The sequence below is a fragment of the Amorphotheca resinae genome (assembly GCF_003019875.1).
Source record: "Amorphotheca resinae ATCC 22711 unplaced genomic scaffold M430scaffold_1, whole genome shotgun sequence".
Lineage (NCBI taxonomy): Eukaryota > Fungi > Ascomycota > Leotiomycetes > Helotiales > Amorphothecaceae > Amorphotheca > Amorphotheca resinae.
In genome coordinates this window covers 3,671,534-3,691,302 of record NW_020194471.1, presented here as the reverse complement: position 1 = coordinate 3,691,302, position 19,769 = coordinate 3,671,534, and the positions used below count along the sequence as shown (strand labels likewise).

At 51.9% G+C, this 19,769-nt stretch overlaps 6 protein-coding genes across 6 annotated transcripts in view; 4 read left to right on the top strand and 2 right to left on the bottom strand.

The window, feature by feature from the left end:
• Positions 1-54: 54 nt before the first annotated feature.
• Positions 55-637, top strand: M430DRAFT_24652 (hypothetical protein; the record flags this gene model as incomplete). The annotated part of the gene is made up of 3 exons (XM_024865109.1): positions 55-83; positions 129-368; positions 580-637. 3 exons carry the CDS (start codon positions 55-57, stop codon positions 635-637), a joined length of 327 nt encoding a protein of 108 aa, XP_024725833.1.
• Positions 638-2,897: 2,260 nt separating this feature from the next.
• Positions 2,898-5,489, bottom strand: M430DRAFT_24650 (hypothetical protein; the record flags this gene model as incomplete). Its single annotated transcript, XM_024865108.1, has 4 exons — positions 2,898-3,043; positions 3,093-3,755; positions 4,031-5,143; positions 5,213-5,489. The coding sequence occupies 4 exons, from the start codon at positions 5,487-5,489 to the stop codon at positions 2,898-2,900; spliced, it is 2,199 nt and encodes a 732-aa protein (XP_024725832.1).
• A 198-nt stretch (positions 5,490-5,687) lies between these two features.
• On the bottom strand, positions 5,688-7,542 carry M430DRAFT_269703 (hypothetical protein; the record flags this gene model as incomplete). The annotated part of the gene is made up of 3 exons (XM_024865486.1): positions 5,688-6,642; positions 6,760-7,386; positions 7,480-7,542. 3 exons carry the CDS (start codon positions 7,540-7,542, stop codon positions 6,148-6,150), a joined length of 1,185 nt encoding a protein of 394 aa, XP_024725831.1. The 3' UTR covers positions 5,688-6,147.
• A 1,827-nt stretch (positions 7,543-9,369) lies between these two features.
• M430DRAFT_165539 (hypothetical protein) lies at positions 9,370-9,898 on the top strand. The gene has a single exon (XM_024863480.1). The coding sequence runs from the start codon at positions 9,565-9,567 to the stop codon at positions 9,838-9,840; it is 276 nt and encodes a 91-aa protein (XP_024725830.1). The 5' UTR covers positions 9,370-9,564; the 3' UTR covers positions 9,841-9,898.
• Positions 9,899-11,263: 1,365 nt separating this feature from the next.
• M430DRAFT_32736 (hypothetical protein) lies at positions 11,264-12,219 on the top strand. The gene has a single exon (XM_024866224.1). It carries the CDS (start codon positions 11,490-11,492, stop codon positions 12,114-12,116), a length of 627 nt encoding a protein of 208 aa, XP_024725829.1. The 5' UTR covers positions 11,264-11,489; the 3' UTR covers positions 12,117-12,219.
• Positions 12,220-18,083: 5,864 nt separating this feature from the next.
• Positions 18,084-19,769, top strand: part of M430DRAFT_113906 (hypothetical protein) — a 2,444-nt gene continuing 758 nt past the window's right edge. The window contains exons 1-2 of the mRNA XM_024861535.1: positions 18,084-18,672; positions 18,723-19,739. Of these exons, the coding sequence (XP_024725828.1) occupies positions 18,354-18,672; positions 18,723-19,739 (1,336 nt within the window). The 5' untranslated portion in view covers positions 18,084-18,353. The remainder of the gene's footprint in view (positions 18,673-18,722; positions 19,740-19,769) is intronic.

Sequence of the window (19,769 nt, the reverse complement as noted above, 5' to 3'; positions counted from 1 at the left end):
GTTAAAAAAAGCTGTCCTGGCTATTGGACAACAATCTTATATTGGAGTTATTATATGCGTGGACGGTGGACTACACTTGCAGGGTGAATAAGAGCAGGTTTATAATCGAGGATACTAATCGACAACAGAATACTTAATCGACAACAAGAAGACAATCGACAACAAGAAGACAATCGACAACAAGAAGACAATCGACAACAACAGGACAATCGACAACAACAGGACAATCGACAACAAGACACTCAAGAGCTCAAAACAACCAGACAGCCGGCGGTAGCTCCTCAGTTTTGGTTGGCAGATAGACGGAGGGTGGATGCGATCAAACCAGGAGATCGGAAGCCTCCGAACGAACTCTGTATTGCTACCATGTAAGGGGCAACCCTTGACCATCGTGTTAAGTCTCTTGATTGATCAAGCTACCAGACATTATTATATACATGATGTAAGCGAGGGGCACTTGACAATTCTCAAGAGATAGTTTCGCGCCTCCTAGTATTACACACCTCACAAGCCATTTGAACAAGTCCAATATTCAATCCATCCATCCTTTTCATAGTACAACCTACTGTTGCTCTCCAGGTACTCCCAATACCCGAACATATCGCAAGACCAAAATACGATAACAAACAAGGAGTAAGCTGTAACCTAACCCCCAATATACCTATAGAGAGAGGGTATCCTATAAAGATCTAATCCACCGGTCAACGAAATGATTAAATGTGTAGCGGAAAGAAAAGGAATCAGCATTTGAAAAGCGTGTTTTGAGATTTCGTGAGTGTTATACCGTACGTTATTCATGATTATTCATTAGAGAATTAAACAATTGGTTTGTTAAAATAATGAATAAATAGTACCTTAGCTATGAATGAGTAAAACTTGAGGCATGTATAGTACGAGCTTAGCAATTTCTACCTAATGACTGACTGATCCATCATCCCCACTTGTCCAAAAATCTCTTTTCTTTTAAAACAGGAACTCATATTTCCAAAGATACAATATAAAGCTATTCCTACTCTCAAAGTTATATCCTTAAAGATACCTACCTTACCTAGGGACAGGATTATTATTCAATAAGAAACTACCTTATAGGAGAAGTGCTATGACTTCTTCTCGCTTAACCCCTTTTCCATCCCCTCCCTCCCTCCTCTCTCGAGAGAGAGTCTCTGAATGAATGGTTCTGGAGATTGGTAGGTTAGGTAGGTAGTGTAGTGTATGATTCACGATTTAGTATTCACCAATTCTCTACCTACTTCTATTCTGTATGTATATAAATAAGGGAGATATCTTCTTACCTCTACAACTCTCACAACTCCTTCCCACACTACAACACCCAAACAAGCCCATCAAGCCCACTCAACCTACAAAACCCATAATCATTCCTCAAATCCTAACAAAAACCAAAAACCAAAAACCATGCCCACCGCCTCCTGGCGCAAACAAAACTCCGGTTCGTTTCCCCCTTCCCTTCCCCTTTCCCCATCCCCTATCCCCAACCCCAACCCCAAACACCCCAAACGTCAAACTTTTTCTGACCTTTTAAAAAAAGGCAATGTCCGCGGTCTCGCACGTCGCAAAGGCGAGCACAGATTCTGGCGCACGGGCTTCGAGGTTGAGGAGTGCGTGCTGGAACATGAGATGTTTAGGGGACATCGTGAATTACCGCCTCTGTCGGCGTCGGCTACGAGAAGGAGAGAGAGGCAGAAGCAGAGGATGAGGGGTGGGATGGGTGTGGGATGTTGTGTTATGTAAGGATGGGAGGGTTTTTTTTCTTTTTTCTGGTTTGGGTTTGGGTTTGGGCTTGGGCTTTGGGTTTGGGTTTGGGTTTTGGTTTTGGGTTTTGGGAGGGGGGTTGATAATGGTTTAGAATAGGCAAATATCGATTGATCTTCTATCCCTCTCTCTCCCTCTCTCTCTCCCCCCTCTCCCTTTTTTCTAAACCCCTATCCCCCGTCCCATTCTCCATTCCAAGGCAGTCAACTTCAAGATCATAACATAACCCAAGCTTTTAAACTCCTAAGTCCTTACATCTGCCCCCCTTCTCTGTCTCTCTATAATAGAATTCAGGATAGGAAATAGATACTGCTATATCAAGAAGAAGATCACTAGATATGTATCTTATTGTACCTTCCTTTTTCTTTTACTTTACTTCTATGTAAGAGAAGAAAACTAAGAAAAAGTAATAATACCTACCTAGGTACCTTAGACAAGAGAAACAGAGAAACAGGATTAAGGAGTAGTGTAGGTAAGAGCTAAGATGAGTAAGAGGGTAAAGCCTAGACATTACTTTAAGCTAGGTATATAGAGACACAGTTGTTAGGTAACCGAAGAAGGGAAAGCGAGGGGGGAGACATGTCTCAGAATCTCAATCCATAATCACATGCACAAAAGATACTTCATGCCTTGATCGTCTCGTTCCATTCATTCATTCCATTCATAAATCGCATCCTCACTCAGATATCTTTAAACACTACCTATTCCCCACCCTCATCCACCCATCCCATCCCATCCTAGCCCACCCCTATCCATACCAAGACTCAACCCATCCCACCACATCATCAATCATGACATTAATAAAAAACCTTTAATCTTATTCCTAATCTTTCGAAGCCGCCCACGGGGAGGAAGAAGCAAGCAAACAAGCGAAGAAGGATATCCCGAGAACATAAAGCTGCTGTGAAGAAAACTGGTCGTACGAAGAGGGTAATAGCAAGGAAGCAAGATGCGATATGGTGGTCCAACAATTATCGGTAACAATGTCGAAGGATCGCGCGCTGGAAGCAACAAGAACATGCTGAATCGAGCACTAGGGCCACCCAGATAAAGGATATATAAGCAATCGTCGTGGTGCGATCGTCATTAGATGAAAGCGAGGGACGTCGAGAGGGATTGGAGTAAGATCATGCATCTCCCTCCTTCCGCTCCTTCCTGCTCGTGCGCTCATTCCACCGCCTCTTGCCGACCCGTGTCTCGAAGTGTGGCGTCTTGCTCGGGTCTTGCCCGGCCTGCTCCATCGACGAGCGCATCTTGATGCGGTAGAGGTCCACTGTGCGTGTCAGTCCCCAACCTCCAGCCAAATACCGACGTAGACTTACAAGCTTTCTGCAGGAAGACCGATTTCTCATTAAAAACGCGGCTCTGATGCCACGCCATACGATACCCCAATTCATTGATCTTGACCTCCTTCCCCCGTATACTCTTCCTCATCCGTGGGGCCGCGACCTCAGCCTCCCCACCATCCGCGAGTGGGACCTGTACCATGGTACGCCCTCGCCTCGCGCGTCCGGTATCCTCATCATCCGGATCGTCGTCCTCGAAGAAGCGGGACCCGTGTGCCGATGGCGGCGGGTCCTGCATCTGCATGGGAAACCATGAGCGCGGGTACACAGAGTTGCTCTTGCGGAAGGAGTCGGGGATCTCGTTGATGTCGACCGTGTCGAGAGTGACACGCACGCGCACCCTTTGCATCTTGGCCGGGTCGTCGACGATGATGAACTTGCGCCGTTTTGATTCGGGGATGTCACCGAACAGCGAGAGGCGGTCGTCCTCCTCGGACTTTGACCGTGCGGCGATGGGGTTGGAGCCGTGAGACATCGGCGCTCTAGCATCGTGCATTGTCGGAGCGATCGAGGCCCCGCCTACAGGTGGGTTGGGGGGATAGCTCCCGGAGTAGCCAGGGAAGACGTGACTCTGTCGAACATCATCTGGCGGGCCATGGGCGCTTGGGTGATGGTGCTCGTCGGCATATGCCTCGTCACCTATATATTATGACCTGAGATTAGCTTCACACTTCAACCGGAAAGCGAAGACGATCAGACGTGAAGCAGAGACAGTGGTGCAAAGACATGATTGTGTTGGGGTATGGGTGTGTAACGCCAGGAAGGAAGCCAAGTGCAATGATTTAATATACAGGAAGTGTCCCACACCAAACAAACGGTGTCCCAAAAACCCTCCCCCGATCAACAGGTATATTCGCACGGAAAATATCATAACACGATAATAATATCACATCACTGCATGTGTTGAAACATACCGACATCATCCCCTCCTTGAGTGCTCCCGTCCGGGTGGTTGTGGTGATGGTGGAGTTGCGGACCCATCCCGCCCAGGGTTGGCTTACCCATGCTTGGGGCCCCGGCTGTGGGGCCCATGTTCCCAGATGGTGGCATCCCTGTCGGGCCACTGGGGCCAGCCATGTGTGGGTTGTGCGACGCCGTCTGGACCGCCTTACGGTTGCTGATCTTGGCCATCCTCCTCACACGTCGACTTCGCAATCGCGGGTCCTGGTTGCTATTCCTCCAGCTATCGACGGCTCGCTGAATCAGTCCTCGCTTGCCACGGAGACAAGGGTTCAACTCTGCCAGCGCCCAACCAACCGTGTTGCACTCGGTCTCGTACACCAATCGGTTGCCTCGGTACTGGTCCTTGCTACAGCACGCTCTCGGGTACACGCAGTTCTCGGTCTTGAAGTCGGGGCTCAGCGTGTCAACATTGACCGATTCCACGTCGCATCGGATGGTGTATTCCATCTTCACGCGATCCCGCGAATATTCGAACGCGATCCACTGAACTCCATTGTTGTCTTGTCGGACGACCAAGGGCGTAGTCGCTGGGATCGGGCCCGGTGCTGCGTTTGGGTTGACACCGGGCGCGCTCCCGGGAACGTTATTCTGCTGCATCGGTGGTCCGTTCGGTTGGTGTTGGGGAGGACCCAGAGGTTGCGCGGGGCGCGTGATCTGTGGTACGTGTGGCTCCATCTTTGGTCTTGGGCTTCCCGTCATTCCCTGTTGTGGGTGCTGACTTGGGTGCTGCATCTGGTGTTGCGCAGATGGATGCGACATGAGAAGATTCGGTTGAGAGGTCATCGATTGTTGATGTTGCGGGTGCTGTTGTGGATGCTGTTGGGGGTGCTGGGCATATGGAGAAGGCGCAGCTTGGGGTGGCATTGGGGGGTACTGCTGTTGCGGTCCCGCGTAATACATTTGTGGGTTCTGTTGTAATTGAGATGGCGGGGCGCCATACATGCGGTGTTGTTCATGTCCTGAAGGAGACGCCACAGACGCTGGTGAGTTCGACTGAGGAGTGTGGTATGAGATTGGGGGGTATGGTCGCGACATTTGAGCGGCCGCCATTATGTCGGGGGTTTCTGTTTCCTGTTAGTCAATGACCCTGCATTCTGGCAGCGGCAAACGCGTCCGTGGTCTCGGTTGCTCACCTCCAGATGAATATGCGCCCGACGCGCTTGGTGTACTGTATGGACTCGGGTGCGCAGGGTAATATGGAAGATCCTGGGGATGTTGTCCAGCTGGGCCCGGGGCGCTCTGCGGATATTGCGACAGACCGTGATGCGAAGGAGCGTAGGCGTTTGGATGCTGCGGCTGAGGCGGAGGGGGTCCTTGGTGGTGCTGTTGATGGACTATGCTCGAGGGTCGCGGTTGTTGCAGTTGATGTGGAGGGGGACCCTGCTGGGCGTGGTGGGGATGGTGCTGCATCAGGAACATCCGTCAGTAATACTTCTCAACCGTGATGCTAAATGCGATGGCAAAAATACAAAGACCATTGGCAAAAGCAAGTCGCGTCGCGATGATTGTTTAGACACTCGCGATTTAAGAAACGGGCTGGCAAATCCTTGACCGCGAGGGTGGCACTGCGAACGTCCCCTCGAGTCGGGTCGGATCTGCTGCTCCTAACAATAGCGCGCCGCGACAGAAGAAAAGAAAATAAACCGTTTCCTGCTGCTGCTGGGATGGGAGGACGTGGGTCTACCTCTGTATAACAGATGCCTTGCTCTATTACCAAATCTTCAAGCTATTGACCAGGTACAAGCGACCAAGCAAGATCGGAAACTCCGTGACCGCGCGAAGAACTCCCTCAATCAACTATATGAGGGTAGCGGCGAGAATCAGGAGGGCGCTCTGGGGGGTACGGCCCGAAGGAAGACGGGGAATAGCAAGATAAAACACGGACCGGAGATTGATCGAAGAAACAGGAGCCGATGAGATGACGACGAGGACAAGGTATGCGATTGGGAGGAGGTAGGAAAGCAGTATAGGTATGGGTATCAAGAGGATAAGGTAATGCAAAAGCCTGATATGACCAGAAAGGACGTTACACAGTCTGACGACAGCGCATGGGAGAAACGTGACAGGGTCAAGAGGGGCCTTGCGGTGGAAGTGGATGAGGTCGCGGACCATGGGGCAGGGGAGGCTGCCCATTGAAATATACTCGCCAGGCAAAAGCAAGGATGCAGATGGGCAGGCCAGGGGTGGTGGGGTGATAGGGTAGAGTGTGATATGCGTCAGGAATGCTCGGGCCCCAGCGGTGTGTGGGCGGGAGGCCAGTGAGGGAAGCTGGGAGCGGCGAGAGCCTGAAAAGGTGACTCTGGCTGCAGCAACGGGGTGCACTAGGGCCGTGTGTCAAATTGCTAGGAGCGAGAGGGGGGAGGCAGCGCGGCCCATGGGAGCCATAGGAACCCTTGGAACCCTGGCCTGCCTCTGAAGATCCCCTGTCGAGGGCCCCCGTCTTTGCGGCGTTGAGTCCTTGGCACACCGCCACCAACCCGCTCCCTGCTGAAGGACGGGCGCGGCTTCCAACCGGGCCCCTGGATACGCAGGTGTCGAGGCCGTCTTGCGCGGAGGCTTCTCCCTAGCAGCGACAGTATATCATTTGCAAAGACGGCTCGAAAAAGATTGATCACGACGTCCACTCATCACCTAGCGACTAGGCTTGGGCGATCTGCACCGTCGCGCGTGTGCGACAGACCGAGCGAGTGATAGACCGACGCGCACCAGCGGCGAGGGCCGTGATTGGCTGGTAATTCTCCTGCAAACAGGAGCGAGCCAAAAATAAAAGCACGAAATTTAGAGAACAAAACAAGCTCGCAAAAAAACGATGAATCACGTTCGGGGGATCGCGGTCCCTCAGCGGATCATAGGCCGGGCTGGGGACGGTGCAGGATCCAGCGCCACCCTTGGCCGAGTAGTGCGCGCCGCGTGGGATTGGGCAGCAAGCTGAAGACCCCTTGGCCACCCATGTACATAGCCCGGTCCATTGTGAAACGAGCCCACTTGAGCCGACACTTGAACCCTTGAGCCTGCTATCCTGTGCAAAGGTGCCCGCCCGACCGCCGCCCGTCGAGTCCAGCCCGCGCAGCCTGTCAACGCTCGCCGTCTTCTGGAATGTGTCGAAGCCGCACCTCCCGAACCAACCCCCTGCGAAGAAAACCCCCCTTCCCCGGCCTGTCCCCGGCGCCCTAACTAGAGCAGGGTTACAGCGTAGGGCGGTGGCGCGCGCAGAGTGAAGCTGAACAACTTGCGAACCAGCATGGACTCGCCGAGATAATGCGCGACGCAAAAACAAATTAACAGTCGCACGTCGCAATGCAGAACTCTGGTCGCAGAGTAGCGCACGAGCGCGATAATGCCCATCCGAGACAATGACCAACGGGTCACAAAACAATTATTGGGAAAGCTGTACACTTACGTGATCTCCCGGCACCGCAACACCAGGCTCCTCCTTGTAACCTCCAGTCTGTCGATGAGCCATCTCGGTAGATGTTGATGGTCCTGGTCGCGCAAACCTCGTTAGCATATGATATCTACCAGCCAGCCGGAAGCCACAGATGCGCCGTTCAGATTCTGATCCCTCCTTAGCACGAGGGCCAGGGAGAGTTCATGCCATGCCATGCAACATCCGTGCACTGGACATCAGACCGCAGCAGGGAGGTTTGAGCCTTGTCGCGACTTACTGTTTACAATAAACGATTAATTATCGTAGAAAAAAGTCTGTCGCAACGATTTGCTATGACAAGTGTGGTAGCAGACTCGGTGCGGAACGCCTGCTGTGTATTGTGCGCTCTATCTACAGCGTATCTGCTTCAATCCTGAATTAGCGACGGCTTCACGACACATAATTATTGAATATCACTCCAATGCGATCGATGATGCGCATGGGATGGGATGGTACATGGTGATACCAAAACGAAACATCGATGCCAGACGGTTTTGAACCCCAGAGGCGATCTATCCAAGGGGGCACAGGGGTTGAGGAGAAGGGAGATCGCAATGCGACCGATGCAGACAGCGCCTCATGAGGCCTGTCTACAAGATTCTCCTGTATCAAAATTCTTCCACGACTCCAAAACGTTGCTGATTGAACTATCAACCAGGCTCAAGCTGCGAACCCTTCTCGGCGCAAGTTACACCAGGTACTAAAAGGGTGCGCCCAGCTGACAGGAATTGGAGTGGTACAGGAGAGGGCCGGGCCAGCCCTACATTGGCCCGTTCAACGTTGATCGATGATGGCGGTGGCGATATGTTCACCCAGCCGGTACCATCAGAGGTCAACTTTGTTGGTGTTCGTTCAGAGCGGGGGTCAACTACTCGCGTGCGTCACGAAAGTGGCCCACGAGGAAACGTGGGGCTGACCGCTAGGCCAGCTTTCGCCCACGGGAGTCAAGGCCCGCTCAGGAAATTTGGCGCTTCAGAAAATCGATGTTGACGCAAAAGGCTGCAATACAGAACTTACTTGGTTGAAAGAAATAAAAATTAAGAATATCGGAACCGGGGTGTATGTAGCGGGAATGCGAGCGTAGATAGTATAGCTGATCCTAAAAAATATCCAAGTCAGCCGGGTGTTCCCCAGAGCGTGCGTTGCTGGGAAAAAACAGTGCAGAAGGCGACCGGCGCATAGGGAGGTCGCATACAGAATGGGGTCAGTACGCGTCCCTCACTGCAGTGCTGCTGCAGAAACAGAACGAATGACGCAAGAGACAGACTCGACGAGGCTGCGGAAGGGAAGGGCCACGGCGGTGATGTTTGCGGAAGACCAGGACCAGCTCAACACGCTGGGCCCGGGGACCCTATTATACAGGCATGGGTGGTTGGTAAACAACTGACAGCGCGAACTTATTTAGAGCCGGGGAGATGTGCAGGCTCCGGCACATTAACTAAGGAGATGATGGGAAGGGTTGCAACGCATTAGACAAGGGGGGGGTGTCGGAGCTGGCCATGCAGGAGCCCTTGGACCCATGATGGCACGTCGCTTCGAGGGCGAGGGGGTGGGGACGGGACCAGGGTAGCAGAGCAAGAGAGCAAGGATAGGAGAACGCCATCGCGCGACAGCTCAGAAAGTGGGAAATCCGATAAACGTACCTTGAAGAAAGATATGTACCGTCGTCGCGGCTAGGCGGCCTGGTTCTGTTCGGCAGAGGGCTGTCGAACCGGGATAGCTTCCTGACGCGCCCACTTTTGAGATAGATCTGTGAGGGGAGGCTTCTGTCAAGAAATCAGTCACTAGCTTACCCATGCCGGACCAGGATGTTCCGCTTGCAGCTGGGCTGTCTGGGGGGGCATTTGTGAAGACGTGACGTTGTGTTATCGTACCTAGAATCCTTCTGAATACTTCGTCTCGATCCCGATCCCTCCACGAGGCTGCGGGCGAGGATTCCGCCGAGGGCTGAAGAGTGTAAAATGCAGGTGAGATGCTGTGTGCAAGTCGCGACAAGATGACCGCTGCGCTTGCTTCAGACAACCTCGATTGCACCAAACCACCTCGCGAACCCCACCGATGTGTGCTTCAGCTGTTTCGAGCCGTCGCTACTCCTCCACGATGGTATTGATCCGGCGGGCGCCCTCGATTGTCGAGTCCCAGGTAAACGGATCTGGGGCGGCAGCGAGGGATTCTCGGCGAGGGATTCTTGGGAGAGGGGTGCGGGACGCTGCAGATGCTGGCAGCCGCGCGCGAGGGAAGGCTCGACGGGGGACGGGCGGGCAGGCAGGCCCGGATCTGAGATGCGCGAGGGAATGGATTCGGAGACCTGGGTCACACGAGAGTCAGCATTGAGTATGCGAGGGCCCGGTCAGCCAGAGGAAGAGGCACCAAGTCCCGGCGGGGTTTGTGAATTGCTGGTCGTCAGCCGTTCGCAGGCGCTGCTGAGGGCGATCACGCTCGGCGCACACATGGGGATGGGAGCGCCCGTCGCATGATTGTGTATCGGTCACCACGTTGCTAGGTTGTACAGAGACGTCGGGCAAGATGTGTGCAGAAGAGATGGTCGCGCGGTGGGAGGAGGCGAGAGAAGATTGCGACCGCTGGGCGCGATCGCTTGGACGGAAGAGGCCGCGACGCGTTGGTCCCTAGATTCGAAGGGAAGGACGAGCGCGGCGATGCTGATTGCCCGGGGACTTGGGGAGAAAGATGGAGAGATTGTTTGTCTGACCTACTTTTGTGATATGATTCTGATATCTGCGGGTTGAAAGAGCGGTGCATGCAGAAATGGTAGTGGTACAGTGGGCACGAGGGACGCCGATTGACAGGTCGGGTTTCTGAGGCGCGCGACGCTTCTGCAGGGCGCGAGAAATCGCGTGTCGGTGGAGAGAGGCGCACGTGTCTCGAGAGAGCGTAAAGCGTGTATAGGCCCTGAGGAGAGAGGGCGTGAGGGCGAGCGAGCGGAGGGGGAGAGAGAGGGAGAGGACTCGGAGGAGTTGAGCGAGTGTGTGTTCGTTGCTGCTGGCTTTGCGGTCGGGAGGTGATGCGACGACGGGATCGCGTCAATCAACGAAGCTCTCCTCTCTACCGTGATGGCCCAGGCTCGATCGCGGCTGTTTGTTTATGGGTTCCTTGTCTGGGGAGAGGATTTTTTCATGCCTCCCTCGTCCGCGGGTGGAGTGTATAAGGGTACGGCGGTACAGTCGACCGTCCTGTGCTGTCGGTGCGGGAAGCAAGGGCAAGGGAGAGGGGATCCTTGCGGATTGCAGAAGGCCACGCAGGGAAGCCGACGAGTCTAGCAGTAGTCGACGACGCCGGAGGAAAAGAGGTTAAAGTAGTCGTCCAGGGACAGTTGGGACCGTTTGCCAAGGGGCCGTTGTTCGTTCGTAGGCAAGACTCCAGGGACTCGAGACAGGCCGGCTCCTCCTCTGGTCTTCGTGTCCGGCGACTTGCGCGGTGCCTAGTTGAAGCCGGTTGTCTCGCGGTAGCGGGTCGCGGGCGGAGAACGGGGTGGGGATGAGTAATAGGATGGGATAAGAGCGCGGATATAAAAAGAACAATTCGGGGTTCTCGAGTCTAGAGCCTTGGGAGGAGACGGGTCCAGGATGGCCGTGGAGAAGTGCAGGAGGGTGGATGGTTTGGTTTGTTTGTCGAGAGGAGACGTGTAGACGTGTCGGGAGCGTGGAGCGAGGGGGGACAGGGGGACTTAAAGCCCAGGACAAAGCACAAAGCACAAAGCACACACAGACGCCGTGGCACTTGTCTTCAAGGACAAGGCGCGAGACAAAGACGCAAGAGGCACGGCAACGAGGAGAGAAGAGAAGAAGAATAATCTCTCCCTGCCTTGCTGTAGATAAGAACTAGGTGCAAAGAAGGCCAAGCGCTGACCCCTTTTTCCCGGACGGATTGGATTCTCTTGTCTGTTGCTCCTGCTCGTGCCTCAGACTCCATATTAATCTATATGTAGCTATATATATCGACATCGACATGTTGCTGTAGAAGGCATGTGTATCGATGATCCTCTACAGATGCACGGCTTCACCACTTTTCTCAGGTTCGCAGATCGCAACACCAAGATCCGCGGGATGGTCAGTGACCATGGATCTATCAACCGTTTCTCTCAAGAGTCAAGACTCTTCTCCCTCTTTGCTCTTCCTCCACCCCACCTTCCAAGGGGAAGATGGGACCCGACAAACCAGTTACCAGAATATGAAGCAACCCACCCCAAACCAGAGCACAACCACCATATGGTTAATGGCATAAGCACACTCGCAATAATAATCACAACCACAACCACAATCAAAAACCAACACCGACGGCCCCATCTCCGCCTCCCCGCTCCAGTTCCAACCAATCGCCGCCCCTCCGCCCTTCTCCCAGCTTCCTCTTTGTTATGCAAGTGCCGCCCGGGTTGTTACTCCTCCCCTCAAACCAAACCCAAAGCAAACCCAAAGCACAACCACTCTCCTCCAGCTCCAGACCCTCCTCCAGGCTCTCCCGCTCTCACTCTCGCTTCCCGCCCCAGCACATGGATAGATAGGGCCGGCCGTGACCTTCCCGATGCGGACCATGGCCGAACGCCTGCCGATCGCTCGTCCTTCGCGCCCCCCGCCAGACCCGAGCTTGCCTGAGAGATGCGTGATCGTCGTGTTGGTTGCTGTGGCTTTTTCATCACCCTTTGCCCTTTTTTTCTCTCCTCTTACCATTATTGAATAGTCGTAGCGTGGGGTCTTTTGCGAGAGAGAGAGAGACGGGCTTAGCATGAAGACGCTTTACCCGTTGGATGGGGAACCCTAGAAAACGGAACTCGAGACGCCTTACTGGACAGGTCTTACCGCGAAGGTGACCATCGACCGTTAGATGATGGGCTTGACGGACGGAGTGCTCCGTCGCCCGTTACATGCGTGGTTGAAAGCCAATAGCAGGCGCTGAGGTGCCCATCGATAAGTGGAGGATGAATAATAACAACACCAAGGAACCCGCCTAGTAATAATAAAGTAATCATCTAGTAATAACACAGTAAGAAACCCCATCCATCAAAATCTCCCTCAAATCTCCAGAAACCTCACGCTTACCTAGCCCAACGGCACAGTACGTAAAAAATGACGGCGCCCATCTCCATCGGCCATACGAACGGTCCGACCAGAAGCCAAAAGAAATGAAATTTTCTTTGGTTAATATCCGCGACCAGAGTTCCGTCCGATCGATCATCCATCGTCCAGACAAGCAAGAGACACAAGACACGACCTAACCGCTCTCATGCACCGCCCTCCGAAGACAGCACGTCTGCCGAGGCCGATGGATTTTCATGAGATTTTTCCCATCTTTTCTTCTCTCTCGAGTCTCGTGCTCGTGAACATTGGATGGCAGAGAATGGACCCCGAATGTCTCTCGGGATTGGTGTCTCTTATCTCCGACTGGAACCGCGCGGCGTAGGTCAGTGTCGGCGAATCAGCGAAGGCCAGCGTGATTGACCGTTTTTCCCGGTGGGTTTCGTTTCGTCCTCTTCTCTGGCAATTCAACAGTTGAGAATGGTTGTCTGGGAGAGGATGTATCATTCTTGTACAGAGATTATTGATGGGTGGAAGGGTACAGTAGTAGTAGCATGGCATATGATCCGTGCCACTGTCAACATGCTAAAGAGACCGTTGAGAAAAAGATGATCGATCTCGCTCCTGGAGCCAGGTAGGGTCCCCGGCGAGGCCCTCCAGCCCATGACCGGCAGTTCGTCCCATTGTTCGTGGGTACTCTGGAGACTGGAGTAGTTGACATGACCACGCCTTGTAGACTGGCCTGCCTTGTAGAGTTGCGCTGCCCTGCCAGCCCTGTGAGCGAGCGAGCGAACTGACTACTCGGAGAATTGGCATGCGCGGTCAAGAATTCGCATGCTTGAGGGTTGTTGGACTTTTTGACAGCCGCGACATACATACATAGGGTCATGCAGACAGACAGACAGACAGACATAGGTACATGCATACATACATGGTACATACAATACATAAGGTACCTAGGTACAATACACACATTCTACCGTACAGCATAAAAGTCTCAGTCAGATCTCACTCAGTCTCAGTCTCAGCCTCATCTCTCCCTCTTTGAAAACCCCTTCCTCACCACATCATGCCATACCACGCCATCAAGGAAAGGTCCATCCCATCTCTTCATTTCCTTTCATTTCCTTTCCAATTTCCATTCCCTGCTTTTCCCTCCCCCGGTCACTCATCACTCAACTCCTGTTTCTCCACTCCTCTACTCCACTCCACCACTCATCACTCCACTCCTGCAAAAGACTTACAAAATACGACGCTGTCTAACCCGTCTCAGCCAAGTCTCAGCCCGCCCTCGGCTGGCGAGAAGAGTGGATTACCAATCCTATGTTCCCGCATCATATGTCCGAGGTTTTTGGGCCTTTGCCTTTGCCTTCTGTGAACTGAACTGCTGCTGCTGCTGCTTCGCGACAAAAGTACCTACCTAGTTCCCCGTCCGCCCCAAGAACTCCTTCTGTACCTACACATACATACATACATACATACATACCTGCATAGGTACCATCCTCACAAACAACTGCGCAATTGGAACCCATCCTCCCCCCTCTTTCCCTGTCTCTCCATCCATCCATCCATCCATCCATCCCATCCATCCCGTCCATACATACATAAACAAGCTACATAACATAAACATGCAGCAAATGTTCCATGATATATCCCCGAATGAAGAAAAATCCTCCGATGCATGGAACTACATGGCATGCATGCATGCATGCATGAATTTCGACACGCGTATCTATGTATGTATGTATGGGATTTGATCAAATCATTCAATCAATCAATATCATCATGCGTGTTGATGAGAGAATCACGAGGGATTTTAATGTAATGCTGCTGAGCTGTAGATTTGATTGATTGATTGATTGATTTATGTGCAGTGCAGTTAATCTAAATGTTGGTTGAGTGAGATTTCGTGTTACATTGGAAGATGGATGCACCTCACTCACTCGCCATCCATCACCCCCGCATGCGGCACACCATCTAGGTATGAGTTACTACCTACCTACCTACCAACACGCCTTTTGTCATCTTTCCTTCTTTTCTCCTTTTGTTTTTCTTCTCTACTGTGCTCTGATCTGATCTACCCCTTAGGAGTATAATCTAAAGACTAAATCCTAAATCCCTAAATCTTATCCTTATTTATCCAACCCCCCCCCCCTTCTCTCTTAAACAAAAACAAAGAAACCACAACCCATACATACATCTTCACTCGATACCTCATCTAGTAACAAAAAGAGATCTAAAAATTCCGAATCGTCATCATACCCCCTCTTTCCTTTCTCTGATAGATAAATACTTTTTTAGTACATCATGGGATAGAATTCAGGGTTAATCAAGAGGGAGGTTCTTACATTCATGATTCATTTATAGATTGTACAGGTTATTACAGTAAAATATCTAGAGAAGAGAAGACTACGTAGGTTAGTAACTAAGAATTATGATTTCTCTTCCATGTACCTTGGTACCTACCTACCCTCTGCCTCTTTCAAGAAGATAGATTTACTCAAAACAAAAACCTATTCATATATAGCTAGCTAAAGGAGTCTCCTGGTATCCTGATCTGATATTCTTTTATTATAAGAGAAAGGGATATTATATTTTCGATATTTAGTGTTGAAGAGAGGGTGGGGTGGGGGGGGGGAGGGGGTTGTTTATATGGAGGATTGGAAAATAAGGGGGAAGGGGATGAGGGGGGGAAGGAGGGCTGGATTTCGATTTTGGATTTTTGGGAGACCGGGGGGGGGTTCTGGTGTGTGTATAAGAGAGAGAGAGCCATATCTCTCTCGTCCCCTGACAATCTACAAAGGAATCTTCAAGCCATATATACACCAGGCAGAACGAATCCACGAAATGGATCAACAGTTATTTTTAAAGAAGGTACCAGCTTCATCATCAACATGCTCCGTGGTTGCTATGTGTCCGCTACTACTAACTTTAAGAAGATCCTTGACATCTATGAGTTCCATTATCTACCAGAGTAATGCGCCGACGGATACTGGATAGGGGTTTAGAACATGAGAAAAATTAGGCATTAAAACCTTCGAAGCATCCTAAAGAGAAGGACATGAAATGAATCGTTATGGTTTTGGTTTTGATACAGGTCGTCGACCCTGGAATGCCGCTCGTAAGAATGGTTGATTGACGGCTGGTTGTGGTTCTTGGAGACTCCGCTAGCCATATTCTATATGCTGATATCAGGCTGATTCTGAACACGGCTATCACACCAGAGTTTTATCGAGTCTCTTGAGTCTAGCTTCTGACCTGTAATCAAGGAATTATCTTGAGTTCAAGTCCTAGCTCTGAGCATCGAGGACTACGAAGATGAATGTCTGTAGCTGTACACTATGCAATCATCTAGTCTGTATTTTTAGATCAAGAGTAGTGTAAACACATCCAGAACTTACCGTACGGGTACACTGCTCTTAGACAGTATCAAAGGTACACTTGTAGCTACAAGGATATAGAGAGTTTCGCTAGTGTAAGGAGACTAGAACTGATCAGATACAGGACTGACACAAATCGTCCCTACCAACTCGCAGCACATGGTCAAGATGCACTGTTAGGTGCCAGTGCCCAACCATGTCGAGGAAAGGTCGACAGTGCTTGGCATGGTAGACAATTATCTCCACCATCCAAACCGAGCTATTCATTGTCCAGATGTCTTTAACAATATATTGTCGGGGGTGCCTCCTATCTTCAATGATTCCACACTATCTCAAGTGCTCTGGAATGAGTGGATCATATACCCTTGGAAGTCATTGACCGACTGCGGTAGGTTCATAGAGCTTCACATCTAATGCAAAGGTCCTTCACCTCATAAATCAATTCGACCCTACCTTGCAAACAAGGGCCATGGAACGCAAGATCCCTTGATCTTGTATCGAGAAGTAAAGTCCGAGGAGGTCACGCTTGATACAGATTGTTGACGGCCTTTCATACCAAAGCGATTTGAGTTGTAACGAAGCTAACAAAGCATGCAACTTCACCAGCTTGTGCCTTACTGAGTATAAAAACGTTGCGGAAAAGAAAACGAAGAGAAAGAAGCAAAAGGAAAGAGAAAAAGGAGAAGGACGGAGAGATGGGGTATGAGAACGCTATCCCACAGTTTCTCCGTGCCAAAATCAGACCCGTATGCAATATATGCATGAGAATCTAAGCCAGGTCTACCAACATAACGATCCAGGTATTTGATCCGGCACAGGGGGTTTCTGACCGATATACTTTCATCCATAGTGAAGTGTTGAGGCCCTTACGTTGGCTCCAATCTCTGACCGCTGGCTATACCGTAGCGGTAGATTTCTCTTTTCCCAGTAAAACAAGCAGACCGCTTGCAACGATACAGAGGCATCTGCATAAATCACCATTTCTCATCCACCCGTACAGGGTTTCCAGAGCTTTTCGCATGGGGCCCAGCCCTTTCAATGCCTAAATCACACGAAGCATAGCGCGCATGTGTATTGATGGCTTTGTATTAGGGGTTCGATGCGACGCGCTGAAGGGAATATTGATTAATACGTCGGAAATCCTCCAGTGCGCGGGGTAAGTTGGTTGAGAACATGCTAAGGCAGCTCACTGGGAGCTTGTTGACGACTGAGATGCGGATGTTGCCGTTGGCTGGGGAAGACTTTGTATTCAAAATGAAGTTTGGCGATTGTCAGACAGGTGAGGTCGCGGGGTACGAGGCATTCGGTCCAGGTATGGTATGTCCTGTTGCTGTTCTTCCATCTTTACTTCAGGAGGTTTGTAGCGGTAGGGAACAACAATATTGCGGGCGGACAGTGGCACGTGATCTAACTTGAGGCAGAAAGAGACCATCTTTGAGGTAAGTTCCTCTACCTAACACACAGCACACACTTTCCCGCATAGCTCCAATAGCATTGCTTCGAGGAATACAAATCACTCATGTCTTGGCCCAAGACGATACGTCCTACTTGGATCCGAGGAATACAACGGCGGGATGGGCCTGAGAGACTGCCACGCCGCCCGGGGAAATCAACCAAGAGATGCAAGGTTTTCGCAGTTTCGTATCAGATGCTTGTTTATACGTTCTTCTCAAGTGAGCAGGAGGATCTTTTCTAGCTTCATCTCTCTCTATTTCTCTCTCTGCTCTGTTATACTCGGCCTCTCCGCTCGAGACTTGTCGATTAGAGGGGAAGGGAGAGTGTAGCAAGCATACGTATTCAGCTAGCATGCTGAGCGAAGGACATTCGAAGTCGAATATCCAAGTGGTTCTCTCATGACAGCAGAGTATCGTATCATGATACCACGCACCACTTTGTAAGAGGACCTTGACAAGCCCGCTCACATCCATCTTATCTCAGCTTCACGTGCAGAGCAGAGCCGCAATATCACGACAACACGCGAGGGAATCACGACATCGCCGAAAAGGGCATTTATCCTAGGCCATCTCTTGGCGAAGATGTGAGCACTGCGTAGATTTGCGCACTCCTGCACGACATGGACCTGTCATCTCGTGGTTCATGGTTCACGGTCGGGGTTTGGCGGGGATGATCGCTCCATTACTTCTTTTTCCCTTTCCCACAGGGAAAAAGAGAAGGGCCGTGGAAGAACGGGGGCGATGGAGGGATGTGAGAACTCAAAAAGGCCGGGGTTAGAGAATGGAGGACAGGGAATAGTTCCGCCGGTTTCTGCTTTGTCGTCATGTCTCTTTTGCTCTGGTTGTGTCGCGATTCTGCTTCTCTTACTTCTTCCTGTCCGCCTCGTTTCCTGCACAGTTGGGCCAACTCAAACTGCTCTCCTCACTCCCCCGTCTGATCTGAGCTCGTAGTCGAGCTTCAGGTTCGGGTATCCGCCTTCACAATGGGCGTCAGTGACCCGGAAAAGCATCTCGGTGTCTTGCCATCCCCCACCGAATCTGCCCCGCATGGAGTCAAAGAGATCCCTTCCGTCGCCTCGCAGCATCTGGACGACAATTACGCCCTCTTTGAAAGGGCGCGAGATCTCGAAGTCGATCCTGCAGAGGCCAAGAGGGTCTTGCGGAAGATCGATTTCCGCATCATCCCCATCCTGTTCGTGACTTATATGCTGCAGTATTTGGATAAGAACTCCATCAACTTCTCCAGCGTCTATGGATTGCAGAAAGGGACCCATCTGAAGGGCCAGGACTATTCATGGCTGGGTATTTTCCCTGTCTCCTGATCCGCTGCGGATATTGATATAGAGGATTAGGATCCATTTTCTATTTTGGGTATCTCGCCTTCCAGTTTCCCTCTGGCTACCTACTCCAGCGCTTCCCCATCGGCAAGTTCCTCTCCTACACCACCATTATCTGGGGAATCATCCTCATCACGACCCCGGCCTGCCGCTCCTTCGGAGGCATAGCCACCAACCGTTTCTTCCTCGGCGGCCTCGAGGCTGCCGTCAACCCTGGCTTCGTGCTCCTCATGTCGATGTGGTACACCTCGGCCGAGCAGCCCTTACGTCTCGAGATATACTACTGCACCAATGGGATCGCGACCATGTTCGGGGGCCTCATCGGCTACGCCGTAGGACATATCACGACCGGTCTTCAGAGATGGATGTACGTCTTCCTGATCTTTGGCGCCATCTCCATCTTCTGGGGCATCGTCTCACTCATCGTCCTCCCTGATCTCCCCTCGACCGCCAAGTTCCTGACCGAGCGAGAACGTCTGATCGCAGTCCACCGCGTCGCTTCCAACAAGCAAGGCGTGAAGAACCGCCACTTCTCCAAGCACCAAGCCCTCCAAACCGCCACCGACCCCAAGACCTGGATCCTCTTCATCATGGCCATCGGCGCCCAGGTCCCCAACTCCGCCATCACCTCCTTCACCAGCATCATCGTCGGCTCCTTTGGCTTCGGCACCCTCGGCACCCAATACCTCCAGATCCCCGGCGGCGCCGTCCAGTTCCTCGCCCTCATCATCGGCGGCTACATCTGCACGCGCTGGCCGCACAACACGCGCTGTGCCACCATGGTCGTCGCCAACAGCATCTGCATCATCGGCTCCGGCCTGCTCGTCGGCCTCCCCACCTCCAACAAATGGGGCCGCCTTGTCGCCCTCTGGCTTTGCTACTTCCAAGGCCTCGGCTTCTCCATGTCCCTAACCATGGTATCTAGCAATGTCGCCGGCTACACTAAGAAACAACTCACCGCCGCGGTCCTCTTTACCGGCTACTGCGTTGGGAATATCATCGGCCCTCAGACTTTCATCGCTAGTGAAGCACGTGCGTCTCCCCCCTCCCTTCCCCCCCCCC